The sequence below is a fragment of the Nelumbo nucifera genome, chromosome 2, assembly GCF_055504915.1.
Source record: "Nelumbo nucifera cultivar China Antique chromosome 2, China Antique-T2T, whole genome shotgun sequence".
In the NCBI taxonomy this organism is placed as follows: domain Eukaryota; kingdom Viridiplantae; phylum Streptophyta; class Magnoliopsida; order Proteales; family Nelumbonaceae; genus Nelumbo; species Nelumbo nucifera.
In genome coordinates this window covers 73,250,433-73,268,490 of record NC_142650.1, presented here as the reverse complement: position 1 = coordinate 73,268,490, position 18,058 = coordinate 73,250,433, and the positions used below count along the sequence as shown (strand labels likewise).

Genomic DNA, 18,058 nt, shown 5'->3' with positions numbered 1-18,058 from the left:
ATGGACCGTGTTTCAAGTTTTTGTCTTCCGCTGAATCTTGGACGATTTCTGGTGACTGTAAGAGGCTTCTATTATCAGTTTATTTGATTCACATACCTTTATTACTTCCTTGCTGCTCGATTAGATCTGTCTTCACTTATTTTCTGTTCAGTATGGCTTTGAAAAAGAGTGAATTCATTTCCGTCAAGTTTGATGGGAGCAACTATGCTCTCTGGAAATTTCATTTTCAGTACTTTGTTGAAGGGAAAGGCATGTGGGGTTACATTAACGGTTCCACTCCCATGCCTGACACAAGTGATGTCAAAGGGTTGAAATAGTGGAGAACCGAAAATGCTCAAGTTACATCATGGATACTTGGGTCTATCTCAATGGATATTAGTATCCCGATGAGAGGTCTCAAATCTGCCCATGACATGTTCGAATACCTAGAAAAGGTATATCAGCAATCGAACATGTCTAGGAAATATCAGATCAAAATCGTTATCTTCTCCTATGTTCAAGGGGAGAAGAGGATTCAAGAATACTATGCAGGATTTATAAACCTTTGGACTGAATATGAACTGGCTCACTTTGGGGATTTTTCTACAGATTGTTGTGTGAAGACTATGAAGAAACATCTCACTAAGAGGAAGACCATGCGTTTCTTGGTGCATCTCAGGCTTGACTATGAAACTCTATGCTCCAGCATTCTTAGTAGAGAACTAGTCCCTGAACTAGATGCAATTCTTGGAGAGTTGTTACGGGAGGAAACACGTCTTCTTACTTTATCTGCACTTGAACAAAAGAAGGAACATGGGATTGATACTGTGTTCTTAGCCACCAAGCAGAAGGGTAAGAAAGACTTCTCGAAGTTGTAGTGTTATGAATGCAAAGAATTTGGTCATGTGGCATCCCATTGCAGGAAGAATAACTTTTGTACTTACTGCAAACAACAAGGACATATCATTGTGGAATGTTTGACTAGGCCTCCTAAGAAAGGACAACATAAGGCTTATCAGGCCTCAACCGAATATGCTACCACTGATGCTGCCACCTCATCATCAGCCCGCAAATCGGATGCCCAGGGAAATCTGATTGAAGAAAGGAGCCGTGAGCTTATGTCTTCAGCTATTTCTTTTGCTTTTTATGCTTTTGGTCTGGTTGGCAAGTCTGCTTTTATGTGTTCATCTCCGTGTCACATGTGGATAATTGATTCAGGGGCCTCAAATCACATGACTGGGGCCTCCTTTGGTTAGTCTCCTAAACCTAGATCCTTTGACAATCATATTATTACTGCCAATGGTGATTCTTTACTTGTATATGGTTGTAATGATTTGTTCTTATCCACCTCTAAGACCAAACCCTTTAATCTTCCCAAAACTTTTTTTGTCCCTAAATTGACTACTAGTTTAATATTTGTTGGGCAACTTGTTGATGATGGTAACAATGTTTTATTTACTCGGGATGATTGTTTCATTCAGGACCAGCACACTAGGGAGCTGAAGGGGAAGGGGCATAGGCTTGGGAGGCTGTTTCCTTTGGAATTCGAGACTAAGAGATCTTCGCCGGATTCTTATTTGCTATTTATTTCTCCTTGTTCTTCTATTTCTTCATGTAATAATGTGTGGCATTTATGGCATAGACGTTTGGGCCACATTCATGCTAAGAATTTGGATTATTTGTTTTCTTCTGGCTATTTACCTTTGAATACTACTTGAGTCAAGAATATTGATAAATCTTGTTAACTTGCTGATATAGTAAAAGTCATGTTTTACCTTTTCCATCTTCTACTGAACATGCATCTACACCTTTTTATCTCATTCATAATGATGTGTGGTCGTCTCTAGTCATATCACACTTGGGTTATAAGTACTTTGTATTATTCATTGATGACTGTACTCGTTACACATGGGTTTACTTTCTTCGAAAGAAATCAGAAGTCTTCTCCATGTTTTAAAACTTTCATGCTATGGTAATGACCCAGTTTAAAAGAACCATAAATATTTTGAGGTCAGATTCAGGGGGAGAGTATTATGATGGTGAGTTTCAAACCTATCTTAAACAACATGGCGTTCAGTCCCAGAGATCTTGTCCTGGTACTCCTCAACAGAATGGAGTATCAGAGCGCAAGAACCGTCATATTGCTAGTACGGTCAGGTCCTTGATACAAGATTCACATGCTCCCCTTACCTTTTGGGTGGAGGCGACCCGCACTACTGTTCAACTCATCAATAGTCTTCCTACACCTGTCCTTGAAAATTCTTCTCCCCATCAGTCCTTATTTCATGTTTCATCGTCCACCAAACCTATCCATCATTCGTGTCTTCGGATGTGTTTGCTTTGTCCATCTCCCTCCCCATGAACACACAAAGATAACAACTCAGTTAGCTATGTGTGCTTTCATGGGATACAGTACGGAACACAAGGGATTTCTCTGTTATGATCCCAAAGTCCGTCGGTTGCGCATTTCTCGTAATGTCATATTTCTTGAGAATCTCTCATTCTTTGAACATATTTGTAAATTACCTACACAATCCATCTTTGTTTTGCATGATTTTGGATTTACAGGTGATTCTCCTTCTCTTCAGCCTCTTCAGACGTACTTCAGGAAGCATCCAGTTCACCCATTGCCTATGCCTCCTCCATCTCAAGCAACAGTGTCTGGTCATTCCTCTCCATCCACCATTACTATAAGTGCAGATTCTCCTCCTGAGGATTTACCTTCATCTATTCCTTTGCGTCGGTCATCTCGTATTTCTCATCCACCTGATCACTATGGATTCTTTTCCGAGTCATAGCTCTTTCTTAGCTGTTTTTTCATCCACAGATATTCCTAAGTCTTACAGCCAGGCCGTACCAGTTAAGCATTGGAAAGAAGCTATGGATTCAGAGGTTCAGGCACTATTGGAACATGACACATGGGATCTTGTCTCTCCTCCTCCAGATGCCTCCATAATTGGTAGTCGGTGGGTTTACACTGTAAAACTCAAATCTGATGGTACTCTGGACAGATATAAGGCCCGTCTGGTTGCTCAAGGCTACAAGCATGAGTATGGAATTGACTATCATATGGCACACTATCATATGGCCTATTTTTCTCATCCTCTTCATCCACACAGCTCCAAGCTTATGCAGATGCTGACTGGGCCGGTTGTCCTGACACTCGTCACTCTACTACTGGTTGGTGTATATTCCTTGGTGATTCTCTAATTTCTTGGAAATGCAAGAAACAACAAACGGTTTCCAAGTCATCTACTAAAGCCGAGTACAGAGCCATGTCTTTAATCTGCAGTGAAATAATCTAGCTTAAGGCACTCCTTCATGACATGAATATTGATCACTCATCTGCTATTCCTCTGTTTGCAGACAACATGAGTGCAAACAAGATTGCAACCAATTCTGTATTTCATGAGAGAAATAAACATATTGAGGTGGATTGTCACTTCATTCGTGACCTTCTTCATGTGGGTCACATCTCTCTCCCACATGTTTCATCGGGTCTATAGCTTACGAATCTCTTCACCAAAGCCATGACCTAAGCCCGACATAATTTCCTTGTTGACAAATTGATGCTTCTACCACAGCATCAGTTTGAGGGTGAGTGTAGAAGAACTACTGAAGGGTAGTTTTATAATTCTACTGTTTTGTACTTTATTTTTTCTTTCTTGTACTATAATCGGCGTGTACTTTAGTGTACAGACCCTTTTTATTCTCTTTGTAAGGAGTCTTGTCTATTCACATAAGTTTAATATAAATACATCTTTTCTGGGTTGGTTCAATCAGACTGATCAACCCTAACAGATTTGGACTTTTCCCTTTCTCTCTACTCTCTCTCTCTTTCTCAAGCTGACAGTCAAGGCCTTACTGTTGTAAGCAAGGGGTTTTCCCTTTTGCATCAAAATTGTGCCTAAGCCAGTACTCGAGGCATCGCACTCTAGCACAAAGGTATCATTGAAATCTGGTAGGGTCAGAATGGGCGGTGTGGATATGGCCCTCTTCAAGTTTTCAAAGGCCTGATGGGCTTCGAGTCCCCATATAAAGGAGTCCTGCTTTAACAACTGAGTTAATGGTGCTGCTATCAACCCGTATCTAGGAATAAAACGTCTGTAATAGCCTGTGAGACCGAGGAAACCTCTGAGAGCCTTCGCTGTAATGGGGGTGGGCCAGGCCTGAATAGAAGAGATCTTCTCTAGGTTGGCCATAACCTACCCTACTGTGACTATATGGCCCAAATAATGGACCTTGGTCTGGCCGAATGTGCATTTGCACAATTTGGCATAGAACCCATTCTCTCGCAATACCTCTAGAGTTCTTTCAAGATGTTGCAAGTGTGTGGGCCAATCACGACTGTAAACCAGAATATCATCAAAGAACACCAGTATGAAACACCTTAGGAAAGGCCTAAATATGTCATTCATAATGGACTGAAAAGTAGAAGGCATGTTAGTTAGCCCAAATGGCTAACCCAGAATTCATTATGGCCATCGTGGGTGCGAAAGGCCGTCTTGGGTATGTCTTCCAGGTGGACCCTTATCTGGTGGTATCCTGATCGCAAGTCCATTTTGGAAAAGAACTGGGCTCCTCCCAATTCATCTAGAAGCTCCTCTACAATTGGAATCAGGAACCGATCCTTAATGGTAATTTTATTTAGGGCCCTATAATCCACACAGAATCTCCAGGATCCATCTTTCTTTTTTACCAATAACACGGGAGAAGAAAATGGGCTGGTGCTCGGCTGTATGTGTCTCTTCTCTATCATTTCCTTCACAATTTTTTCTATTTCTAACTTCTGATAGTAAGGGTAATGGTAGGGGCGTACATTAGTGGGTACTGCCCCTGACAGTAAGGGTATCCGATAGTCTTGTGCTCGGGCAGGGGGTAGATGATCAGGTTCCCCAAACACATCCTCATATTGGTTTAGAAGGGCTTGCGGGTTGGCCATATCTTGATCATTGAGTTTCCGAGTTGGGCCTAGGGATTCATGACCCATATGCATGAGTACAGGATATCCGTTTCCGTGGCCCAATTTTAATAGGGTTCAGCCATCACTTGATTTAAGGGTTGGGGGTGCAAGGCATTGTATGTGGAAGGGAGTTCCCCCTAAACACATCCGCATATTGGTTTAGAAGGGCTTGCGGGTTGGCCATATCTTGATCATTGAGTTGCCGAGTTGGGCCTAGGGATTCATGACCCATATGCATGAGTACAGGATATCCGTTTCCGTGGCCCAATTTTAATAGGGTTCGACCATCACTTGATTTAAGGGTTGGGGGTCCAAGGCATTGTATGTGGTAGGGAGTTCCCCCCAACTCGAAATCCATTGAACCCCTAATTGGCACAGCCATTGAACCCCTGGCACAACATCTGCCCCACTAAATTCTAGGGGGTGGAGGTCCACTGTAAATTTATGGCCTTGAATGAACAGCTTCTCATCTCTACAAATACCATCACAAACAATTTTGTTTCCATCTTCCACATGTACGGGAAAGGAAGGATAATTGTGAACAACCATACCTAGTTGTTGGGCCAAAATCTGAGCCACAAAGTTGAGAGTTCTGCCACTGTTTATCAGAACAGCCACCGGGCAGCCCCAAAGTTGTCCAGTAAGTAACCTTCATAGCCCCTGAGGATGCTGAACCATTTAAGGCATTGAGAGATATCTCCGGATCAATTTCAGGGATCACGGGCTCATCTTCACTAGGGGTGGGAACCTCCATTTCTCCTTCGGAATCTTCCGTTTGCAAGAGGAACACCTGTTGGACTTTGCATTTATGGCCTGGGCCAAATTTCCTCTCACAATTATAACACAAACCTTTCTCCCGCTAGGCCTGCATTTCGACCTAGGATAGGCGTCGAAAAGGCATTTTGGGCTTCTGGGAGGTGGTTGTGTCTGGTCTGATTTTGGGTCGGGGCAAGAGCCCATCTGATTTGGGGGGGTGGAGGCTTAAAAATCAGTCTGGTGGCCCAATTTACTCACCTTGACTAGTCCGGGCATTCTTCCTAAAGACGGGCTAACCCCACAACTGCAAGTAAGGTGGAAGGCCTCCATGCTTTCACTTCCACCCTGATGTCTTCTCTTAGTCCTCCGGCGAAACTCTCGACTAGCACCTTCTCCGTCCAGTCGTTGACATGGGTCGCGAGTCTCTCAAATTCGACCTGGTATTCCTAAACCTCCCTATTTGTTTCAGTTTCGAAAGAACCTCATCCCAGTCTTCATAAGCCATCATCCCGAAGCGAACACAGAGTGTCGGTGAAGTCCTGCCACGAGAGTTGTAGGCGTGATCTCTAGAACCACTGGAACCAGAGGATGGCATCGCCGCCAAGGTGGAAGGAGGTGACAGTCACCCGTTGATGACCCGGTGTTTCATGATATTCGAAGTACTGCTCCGCCTTGAAGATCCACGGATTGGGATCTCCTCCAGAAAACGTCGGGAAATCGAGCTTGGCATATCGTCCCCCATAGGTTCCTAGTCTTCTTCCGTCACTGCTGCTGGGCTCCTCCAGTTCATTGTCCCTGCTCGCCGCTGCTGACTTCTCTCGTTGCTGGGAAGCTACTACGGACAACACCTCCTTCAATTCCTTCAGTTCCGACGTCACCTGGTGCATGTCGACTTCTAGGCGATCCATCCGATCGTTTAAAGAGGCTGGTCGAGTGTTAGGCATGACGATTCGAAGGGGCTCTGATAGCAGATGATAGGTTACTGCCTATCTTAGGGATCCTTCGAGGGGAACCGACCTCCAAAGAGAGAGAGAGAGAGAGAGAGAGGAGAGAGAGGAGAGGAAAAGTCTATATTCTTCTTATTTTTTTCTTAGTAGAAGGCACAACTTATATAGCTGCAGCTAGTCGTTACATTGCAGAATTAACAACTGAGTTGGTTGCGATCATGGAGTTGGTTGCGATTCCTTCTTTCGTGGTCTGGAGCTGCTCTGGTGCAGGGCGGGTGTTCCTCTTCCGTGTATCGTGGCTGGTGGTCGTGGCCCATTAGCATAGCGGGCTAGGCTTGGGCCAGCCACTGGGTTCTCATCAGAGGGAGCCTAGAGTGGCCATTCCCCATATAGGGGAATCCCATTTTGCCAAGATTGTGAATCAGAATCCCATTCCGACCAAACAAACAGTTGGAACCGGAATGGCTCATTCTGATTCCAATTCCATGCACCTATTCCTAGGAGCCAAACAATCCCTTACAAAAAATTACTGTTTTTATTTTTATCACTTACGGAACCAATTCATTAGATTAATAAAGAGAAGGCAGTAAAAGGAAAAGATGAGGGAGAGATTAACTTTGCCAAAACAGAAAAAAAAATTTACAATGTTGCCCAAAGAAACTGATTTCTCCCCACCTCCATGCCTTGTAGAAAGCTTCTAATTCTCCTCTTCTCAAAGATGTAGCCCCACCAATCAACATCCACCTCTTTAGTAGCCAATTAATAACCAACTTGGAGTCCCCTTCAATCACCAACTTGGGATAAGTAATCCCTTGGCTTTTTTTACTCCTTCCAACACAACCATCATTTAAGCCCTCAAAGAGTCACCTCCATGATTGAACCCAAAAAAAGATCAAGGACTCTACCTTCCTCATCCCTAAATACTCCACCCATACCTGAGGGACCTAGATTTCCTTTACTACTTCCACCAAAATTCAGAGTTATGAATCCTTCATTAGGTGGGAACCAAGAAGGCCTAACCACAACTTTAGAGGAAGAGGAATAAGCAATCTCAAACTACTTCCTCATCAAGTCATTACCAGAAAATCTTCAAAGAGTTTCAAAGACTTCACCCATTGGACCACTCTAATAGTAATGATTTCAATTAAAGCACCCTTGCTTCTCTAAATTCCTAAACCAATTCTTTTATTCCTTACTTCCCAAATCATCCAACACAGCCTCCCTTGTGCACCTCCAAAGGGTTTTCGCCCTCTTCTTTAGCCAGCTGAGAAAGTTAAGAGACTAATAGGTTTTGTGCAAAAGGTGGGGGGGGGGGGGGGGGGGTCCACCTCCGCCCAAACAAAGAGAAAAACCATTCCCAAATTGAAGATGATAAAGGGAAAGAGATTAATTAATAAGTGAAAGCTATCAATCTTCCAATTTGTGAGAACACCAAAGGTTTTAGGGTGTCTAATAGAATGAATCAACCCCCACCCCCAAAGAGTCTAAATATATATTAATTATAAGTACAACAAGGACCATAGGACTATAGTACATCAAGTGTCTCCATACTCCCCCTCAAACTGATGCTGAGACATAAGCATCAGTTTCCCCACAAGATATAGATGTCTAGATCTTGTCATAGGCTTTGTAAGTATATCAGAAATCTGCAAGTTGGAAGTTATATGTGGAAGAGAAATAGAACCAACAAGAAATAGATCCCTAATAAAGTGACAGTCCACCTCAATGTGCTTGGTTCTCTCATGGAACATTGGATTAGATGCAATCTTGATAGTGCTGGTGTTATCGACATAGAGAGGAATAGGCGTAGGGAGGTGAGCACCAAGATCAACAAGGAGAGATTGAAGCTAAACAATCTCATTGCTTACTAATGACATAGCCTTGTATTCGGCTTTTGTAGATGACTTAGAAACTGCTTGTTGTTTCTTGCATTTCTAAGAGATAAGGGAGTGATGCAAGAGCTGAAGATTCAAATTTGGAATTATATGAAATTTTGTATTTTTATATTTTTGGATAGTAGGGGTATTTTTGTCATTTTGCAATTTGTTTGTGAGGACCATTGATAGGTTTAATTTTTGTAGTTATAGTTTGTTTATATTTAAAATTTCAAAGTCATTGCGTAAGTAGGATTAGAGTTATTGAGTCTTCTTTGAATTGAAGTAGGATATGACAACTTAGTTTGAGTTCTACTAGGACCATTGACTCTAACAGTGTGACTCCTAAGACTATTATGAGTCTAATAGTTTGACTCCTAGGATTATTATGAATTTAGAGTCTATAAATATGTATGGACGTTTTACACAAACAGCAATGGAGTTTGTTGAGTTTTCTTCAGCTTATGCTAGCCATGGTGACTGTTTCCCATGCCCTAGAGTGATTCTAGGCACCCTATGAGTGATTCCAGGTATTTTCTCTCTTCTTTCTCTCTCTATTTTCTCTCTTATTCCTTCAAGAAGCCATTACAGTCATCAACAACCATAAAATTCTGATCAAAGAAGACCATTCAACATTCTCTAAGGACTTGAGCTGATCCAACATCAAGGAGTCGCCCAAAAAGACACACCACCCTGTAGTAAATCGTCTGGTGTTAGGGCAACTTTCCCAATCTGCATCAGCATAAGCTCTTAACTGAATAGGAAAGGAAGAATAAAAGAATAGTCCCTGAGATAAAATGCCATGAACATAACAGATAATCTAGTGGACATTAGTCATGTGGGGTTGACATGGGGCTGAAACAAACTAACTACCTGAACCGCATGAGAAATGTCCGGATGAGTCATGGTGAGATAGATGAGGGACCCGACCAGTTGTCGATATAGATTAGCATAAGGAAGCAAGGTCCCATCAGATTTAGACAACTTGATATTGAGTTCCAAAGGTGTATCAACCTGTCTGGTGTCTGTAAGACCAAGAAATAAGTGAGAGAACCCAAGTCTTTCATATGAAAGGAATTGTGGAGAAGAGACTTGAGTTCCTGAATTCCATCCTCATCATCTCCTATCAACAACATATCATCTACATACAACAACAAGGTTGTAATGCCTTAAGATCTTTGACGGATGAAGAGAGGCACTTTGATGATAGCTAGCAACAACAACATCTTGGACTTTCTCAATCCAAGCCTGGAGAGCTTGTTTGAGACCATATAAGGATTTCTTTAACTGACAAACAAGGGAGGGATCGCCACTATATCCAAGAGGAGGCTTCATGTATAGTGTTTCTTTTAGATCAGCATGAAGAAAAACATTCTTCACATCCAATTGATAAATGGCCCATGAATGCACAACATATAAAGCTAGGAGGATACGGATTGTAGTAATCTTGGCAACAGGAGCAAGTGTCTCCTCATAGTCAATTCCATACTTGTCAGAGTCAAATCGAAAGTTCAGGGAGAGAGAAAGAGAGACAAAAGATTGGTGGGTGTGACACCTTGTGTTAGTCGATACCCTTATGGATATATTTATTTCGGGCTCAATTAGATAAGTATCTTGTCTTCTAAGAAGCCAGCTTCTTGTCTAATCTTTCAACCATGGGGTCCCAAATGCTATTTGAGTTACACCTAGCACCAAGAGGTAAACCCAAATATTTAGTAAACAATACACAAATACTACAGCCAAGGATCTCTATGAAATCTACTACCTCTAAGGAGGTCTACCCAACTGTAAAATCATCATCACCCAAATCTTACCGCAACTATATGAGATTGGCTAAATAAATCATGCTTAGCCATTCTGTTCTGTTTTTAGGATCCATGATCATGAGAGTTTGGCAAAGTTTTAGTTCTAGCTTCCAAGCTGACACAACCCTACTTCTTTATCCCAGCGTGGGACTGGTGGTGTAAGACAAGCTCACACTGACAGAGTTCAACTGTAAACCTTCCACTCTTTTGTAAATTTACTTCAAACTTAAAGCTACTTTAAACCAAATAAGGATGGGTTTTAGAGCTTCTACGTTCTCCCTTTAGCATCCCCCCCAAAAGAACAAAAAATAAATAAAAAAGGTGCCATTAACAAGTAGAAAAGGCACATCCACCATACCATTTCCAACCTAGGGTCCCCTTAGAGTACCTCCCAATGCTCTCTAAGCCATTCTACTCAGTGTTTCAGCAACAAAATTAAAGAGAAAAAGAGATAAAGGGCCCCTTGCTTGAGGCATTTAGAGCTTTTGAAACTCCCACAAGAAAATCCATTAATAAGAACAGAGAAGAGAAGGTTATACATACCTTCATCCAATTCCTCCATTTCTGCACAAAATTCATTTGTGTCTAGATATAATCCAAGAGTTCTCAATTCACATTGTTATACGACTTCCCTATGTCCACCTTACATAATACCCCCCCCCCCTTTCCACTTCTCAATTGGGAATCAATCAGCTCATTTGCAATTAGAACTAGGGGTATACATTATATGGTCCAGACAGTCAACCAAACCAAACCAAATTGAAATCAGTGGTTTGGACATAGGAACAGTCTGGTTTAGTTAGGGATTGAAGAAAACTGAAGAGAGGAGAGCTTGAGAGTTCGGCAATGAGGGTTTGAGAATGAGAGTTTCGAACCTAACTCTCTCCCAGCATCCTAACACTATTTTATTAAGATAGATTTGAATAATTACAAGGAGGCCCTTAGTTGGGCAAGAATTTACAAAAAACATAATATAGACAGGATGGGCCCAGAATAAGGCCCATTACAGAAAAACATAAATAACAAGAAAGAATAAACAGCCTATGGGCCATTCGGCCCATCTTCTCTACACTCCCCCTCAAGTTGAGCATAGATGTCAATCATGCCAAGCTTGTTGGTATCATGCTGAAGTTTTGCCTTGGGAATGCCTTTGGTGAGAAAATCTGCCAACTATCCTTCAAATGTGATGAAAGGAAGACACATTTCACCCGAAGAGACCCTTTCCCTAATGAAGTGTCGATCAACTTCAATATGTTTAGTTCTATCATGTTGCACTGGGTTGTGAGCAATGTTGATGGCAGCTTGATTATCATAGTACAACATCATTGGCTTGTCATATTCAACCCCAAGTTCTTCCATCAATGATTTTAGCCATAATAATTCATAAACTCCATGTGCCACGGCCCTGTATTCTGCTTCAGTGGAAGATCGAGCAACAACCGATTGTTTCTTGCTTCTCCAAGAAACAACATTACCAGCCACCAAGCTGCAATACCCAGAAGTAGATCTTCTGTCATCACTGTTTCCGGCCCAGTCAACATCGATGTAGGCTTCAAGTTTCATATGACCATGCTTGGAAAACAGAATACCCTTTCCTGGGGAGCCCTTTAAATAACATAGGATTCTCTCTGCTGCTGCCATATGAGTGTCTCGGGGAGCATGCATGAATTGGCTAATGCAACTGACTGCATATGCAATATCTGACCGAGTCATGCATAGGTACAAAAGTTTCCCAAGAAGTCTCTGAAAGATTCCTTTGTCTTCTAACAATGTTCCATCTGAGGCTGAGAGTTTATGACTCATATCAATAGGAGTAGCAACTAGTCTAGCACCAATCTTTCCAGTTTCAGAGAGCAAGTCAAGAACATACTTCCTTTGGGAGATAAGAATCCCATCCTTGGATCGAGCCACTTCTATGCCAAGAAAGTATCTCAATTCCCCCAAATCTTTAATCTCAAACTCTGTATGGAGAAAATATTTTAGATCATGAATTCCTGAAACATCATTACCAGTCACTACAATATCATCTACATACACAATGAGGTATACTGCCAGAGGTCCACTCCTCTTCACAAAAAGAGTATGATCGGACTGTGTCTGCACATAACCAAAGTTAACGAGTGCTGTTCTAAATCTCTCAAACTATGCTCTAGAGGACTGTTTTAGTCCATAAAGAAATTTCTTCAGCCTTCATACCTTCCCTTTCATATCAGTTCCATACATCCCTAGAGGAAGAGACATATAAACCACCTCATGTAATTCACCATTTAGAAATGCATTCTTCACATCCAATTGATAAAGGGGCCAGTCAAAGTGAGCAGCTAAAGATAGAAGAACCCTCACAGATGTCATCTTGGCAACAGGTGCAAAGGTCTCCAAATAATCAATCCCATATGTCTATGTATAACCTTTTGCAACCAGCCTGGCCTTGTACCTTTCAATGGTGCCATCAGCTCGGTATTTGATAGTAAAGACCCACTTGCAACCGACTGGATCCTTCCCTTCAGGCAAATCCACCACTTCCCATGTGTCATTCTTGTGTAGGGCATCGATTTCAGATCTCATAGCATCCCTCCATTCTGGAATCTTAAGAGCTTCTGACACAGACCTGGGAATAGGGTTAGAAGCAACAGAAGAGAGATAGGCAAAGTATGAAGGTGAAAGCAATCTGTAAGAAAGGTGCTTGGAAATGCAGTGTGCAGTGCACTTCCGTTTTCCTTTCCTAACAGCAATGGGAATATCAAAGTCAGGGAAGGATGACTCCAAAGGTGTTGAAACAATACCTGTTGTCTCTTCTGTGACTGGAAGTGTATGAGGCTCATGTATTGTAGGAGAAACAACCTGTACATTTCTGGATCTTTGCCTTTGATACACCTTGGGATTGAGGATAGGACGAGGAGGTAGATTACTGGGACAGGGAGAATGGAACGACTGATCCACCCTTGATACATTTGAAGGAGAAGCAAACACATCAAGAGACTCAACAGGGACAGGAAGAGGAAGAACAAACACCTGTGACAAATCCTCCCCCTGTAGACAATGTCCTTCTAGAGAGGAACCATAAAAGGGGGAAAGCTCATCAAAGGTGACATCCATTGAGACATACCGAGTGCTAATCTTTGGATCAAAACAACAATAACCCTTCTGTGTGGGGGAATAACCAAGGAAGATACACTTTTGAGCTTTGGGTTCAAATTTATGCCTTCGGACACTTAGAACATGTATATAACAGGTGCAGACAAAGACACATATAGGAACAGGAAAAAGGTCCTTGTCCGAATGAATGAGATTGAAGGGAGACTTAAACCCCAAAACCCTGGATGGCATACGGTTTATAAGGTAGGTAGCAGTAAGAACAACATCACCCCAAAACCTTGTAGGAACATGTGAGACAAATAACATACTTCTTGCAACTTCAACAATATACCTATTTTTCCTCTCAAAGAGATAGTAGGGTTGGTTCTTCTCAAAGTATTCTTTTGCATTGTCAGATTTGAAGATTTTAATCTTGGTATCAAATTGGGTTAGAACAAATTCATGGAATTGTCTTACAAGTCTTGGAACTTCATCATGGGATTTCATCAGGAATATCCAAGTGAACCGAGAAAAGTCATCAATAAACAGGATAAAATATTTGTAGCCACCCATGGGGGGTAAGTGGTAAGGCCCCACACATCAGAGTGCACAATATTAAAAGGAAAAGAAGATCTTTTATTACTCAAAGGATAAATGTTTCTACAATGCTTTGATAACTCACAAGACTCACAATGAAGACTGGACAAACTAATTCCCTTAAACAGTTCAAGGAATAGATGACTCAAGGTAGAAAAAAACAGATCACCGAAACGACGATGACACAACATAATCCGACTAACAGACTCTGAAGAAACAGATCCGAGAGCAACATTCCCAAGATGATCAGTGCATTGTCCCGGAGTATCAAGCAGGTATATTCCGTTCGCCTCATGGCCACTCCCAATCACCTTCTGAGACTCCAGATCCTGAAAAACACAGTAGGAACGAAAAAAGGTTACACAACAGTTTAGTGACTTGGTTAAACTACTTACAGACAACAGATTTGTATTTAGTTTAGGTACATGAAGGGCAGAAGGTAGGAACAAGGAATCCGTAGCCTTGATGGTTCCCTTACCTGAGATAGGGGCAAGTGAACCATCAGCTAAAGTGATTTTATCATGTCCAGGAAGCAAGTCATATGAAACAAACAAGGTAGAAAGATTGGTCATATGGTCAGAAGCACCTGAGTCAATAATCCAAGGGATCTTGAGATTACCTGAAGTGGTAGCATGATTAGCAGAAGCCCTTATACCTGAATGAGCAAATGCAGAAGAAGCAGATTTTCCTGAAGGGTTGGAAGGAGAAGTCACATCACCCAGCTGACTGATCATCTTCCCAAACTTTTCATATTCTGCTCTCATGGCCGCCAACTGTGCAAAAGCGGACATCTCTTCAGTATAGTACTTGTCACTATCTGGCCCAACAGCTATATTTGCACTTCCTGATCTTTTACTATCATGGTTTTTTTTGAAACCAAATGGGAACAATATTAGGATGTAATTTCCAGCACTTGTCTTTGGTGTGCTTCGGCTTCTTGCAGTACTCACATATAACTTCTTTCTTTCCTGTGCCACCAGAAGTTCCAGCATTCCCTTTAGGTTTAACCCCCATATTCGCAAAGTGATCACTAATAGGGCTGGAAGCTTAGGCTCGTGTTGCCTGATTCTTGGAGGTCATTGAAAGTGCTCAAGACTAGAATCTCTTGGAGAAGTGGTTCGGTGGCTAGGAAGAATCAGAGAAAAAAAAAGGAAGGGGAACAACTCGGTTTCTGGTTTGAAGCTCGAAACTGTAAGTTGTGCTCAGATTTCTGGGATATTTTTCTGATGTGTTTGGATTGTTGAAGTGTTCGAAATTTCTGGTTGTTCTGTACTACTTTTGGCTGCCATTTAATCTGGTTTAACCCAGAAATTTCTGGGCTGTTTTCACTCCCCCTCTTGGACTGTCAAAACTGCCGAAACATCCTTGTAACAAGGCTGTGGATTGTTACTTATTTTTGGCTGTTTTTGGGGGCTGTACGGACTGTTCTTGTGGCCTTTTTTTCTTTTTTGACAGTGGGGTTGTCTCTATTGCCCACATTGTGTTTGTAAAAAGGCCTTTTTTTCAGCAATACCAATTGGTATTTACTCTTCTTGGCTATTTCCTTGGTGATTACCTTGAAGTCCAGATTTGAAAAGGAACTTCGGTTGAGTGCACAGTGCCTAGAAGTTTCTGATTACTTCTTGAAGGCTGAACCAAGCTGTTTTTGGTGACTCGTGTAGAAGTTTCTGCTTGGGTCTTGGTTCTCACAACTTTCGGGTGTAGTTTGACCTTGTGTATTGCCTTCTTGTGGTCGGCTGAACTCAGTGTATTGCCTTCTTGTGGTCGGCTGAACTTAGTTCTTGCTCGTCCTCATTCAGTATACTTGTAGAAGTCATCTGAAATCATATTTGAAGTGTTTACATGATGTACTCCTCAGAGTTTGAAAACAAGAGTAGGGCTGAATATGGACTGGTTCAGGGGACCCCAAGTGATTCCTTATTGACTGTGACCACATTTAAACTAGATGGAACTAATTATCTGGCATGGTCACAATCAGTAAAGATTTATGTATGTAGTAGAGGAAAGTGGGGGTTCATTTCCGGGAGTAAGAAGGCTCCCCCAGAAGATGATCCATCCTACGAGAAGTGGATGCAAGAAAATTACACTGTCATTGGGTGGCTTGTGAACTCAATGCAGCCACAAATTAGCCAACACTACCTATGGTTGAATTCAGCAAAGGAAATTTGGGACAGTGTTGCAGAAACCTATTCCCAAAAACTCAATGTGGCCTGGGCATATAAATTGAGAAGTGATGTAAAGAATTTAAGGCAAGGGGAGAAACCTCTAGCTGTATATTTCTCAACACTGAAGTCTCTATGGCAAGAGATTGACCTAATAGAAGCTGTAACTTGGGACACCACCAATGATGCAGAGACCTACAGAAAATTGGTTGAAAGGAACAGGGTGTTTGAGTTCTTAACTGGACTAAACCCAGAATATGATATCACAAAACAGAATATTCTTTCCAAGGAGTATGTCTCATTGTCACAAGCTTATGCATTGGTGAGTAGTGAAGAGAGCAGAAGGGCTGTCCAGCCCTAGAATATTGAAGTTCAGGCCTGCTCTGATACCATGAAGAAAACTGAAGAGAGGAGAGCTTGAGAGTTCGGCAATGAGGGTTTGAGAATGAGAGTTTCGAACCTAACTCTCTCTCAGCACCCTAACACTATTTTATTAAGATAGATTTGAATAATTACAATGAGGCCCTTAGTTGGGCAAGAATTTACAAAGAACATAATATAAATAGGAAGGGTCCAGAATAAGGCCCATTACAAAAAAACATAAATAACAAGAAAGAATAAACAACCTATGGGCCATTCGGCCCATCTTCTCTATAGGGATAATTTAAAACTTTGGTTTATGTTTTAAATTAAAGCAATATCAAAATAATAATAATAATAATAATAATAATAATAATAACTTTGTAAAGTCCACCCCAATAGAATGGTCCAAACCATAATAAAATGGTTTGTTTCTCAGATTGTTAATCCCCTTGAATTAGGAATATGATATGTGCCCCTAACCATCTTCATTCTATGAGACAACACCTTGGCAATTACCTTGTATACACTTCCAATGAGACTAATGGGGCAGAAATCTTTAACATTAATAGAATTTCACTTCTTAGGAATGATGGTTGTTAGAACTATTAATATTTAGTTTTCTTGTATATGTAGTGCCACAGGGGTACAATTGTCATTTTTTCTTATTTTATAAGTCGCCCTATATAACAATTAGAACTGGTGCTGCCAGTAAGTTTTGGATCTGAAATCGATCTCTTCTCTTCTTCTTCTCTCTTTTTCTCTTCTCTCATCTTTTTCTATTGTTCTTTACTAGTAATATGATATCAGAGTTCATGTACTCAGCCTGAGAACAGATCAATCAGACGATCATCTTTTTTTTTTCTTCTCCTCTTCTTACTGGTTTCTCTAGATCGAGTTCAAGAGACATACCTGGATTGATTCTGTTAGTGTTGACTGTATAGGAGTAGTTCAGTCCTTCTATTTATATTTAAGCTGATGTGTAATGTTTATGTTAAGTGATGTGTCCCATACTTAAGTAGGGATGTAATAGTCTTTTTGTTTTATTCCAATAGAAACATATATATATATATATATATATATATATATATATATATATATATATATATATATATATATATATGGCCGACTAGAGAGAGTGATTTTTCTCTCTTGTTCGAACCAGTTTTCTTCTTTAACTTTCTTCTCTTCTCTTCTTCTCTTCTTCTCTCCTTTATCTCCTCTAATCTTCCTCTAATTTTAACAGAATTCTAGTGCAATTCTGAACTTTATCATGGTATCAAAGCCATTGTGAAAAAGAAAAAAAAAATCAGATCTGTCCAGAATTCTGTTCTCTGACCATTCAGCCTAGGGTTTCAGTTTTCCTTATTATCAGTTGGAGATGGGGAAAAGGGCTGAAAAGGAGTGATCACCCTTTCCTTTTGGAGGTTTTCATGCCTCCTATCAGTGGTTTAGTGGGAGTTTGTGGTGGTTCGTAGGAAGCCCTCTAATCGATGGTACGAAGGGGGCTGTTTCAGGTGGTGCAATGAACAGTTGAGTG

General features: G+C 41.2%; 1 protein-coding gene across 2 annotated transcripts in view; it reads right to left on the bottom strand.

The window, feature by feature from the left end:
• LOC104604152 (cationic amino acid transporter 2, vacuolar-like) overlaps positions 1–18,058 on the bottom strand; it is a 77,337-nt gene that overhangs the window by 10,013 nt on the left and 49,266 nt on the right. The window contains exon 9 of one of the 2 annotated variants that reach the window (XM_088898966.1): positions 14,273–14,325. The exons of the other annotated variant lie outside the window; for it this stretch is intronic. Within the exon in view, the coding sequence (XP_088755092.1) occupies positions 14,288–14,325 (38 nt within the window). The 3' untranslated portion in view covers positions 14,273–14,287. Of the gene's footprint in view, positions 1–14,272; positions 14,326–18,058 lie in introns of those variants that run through there. 2 annotated transcript variants of the gene reach the window in all.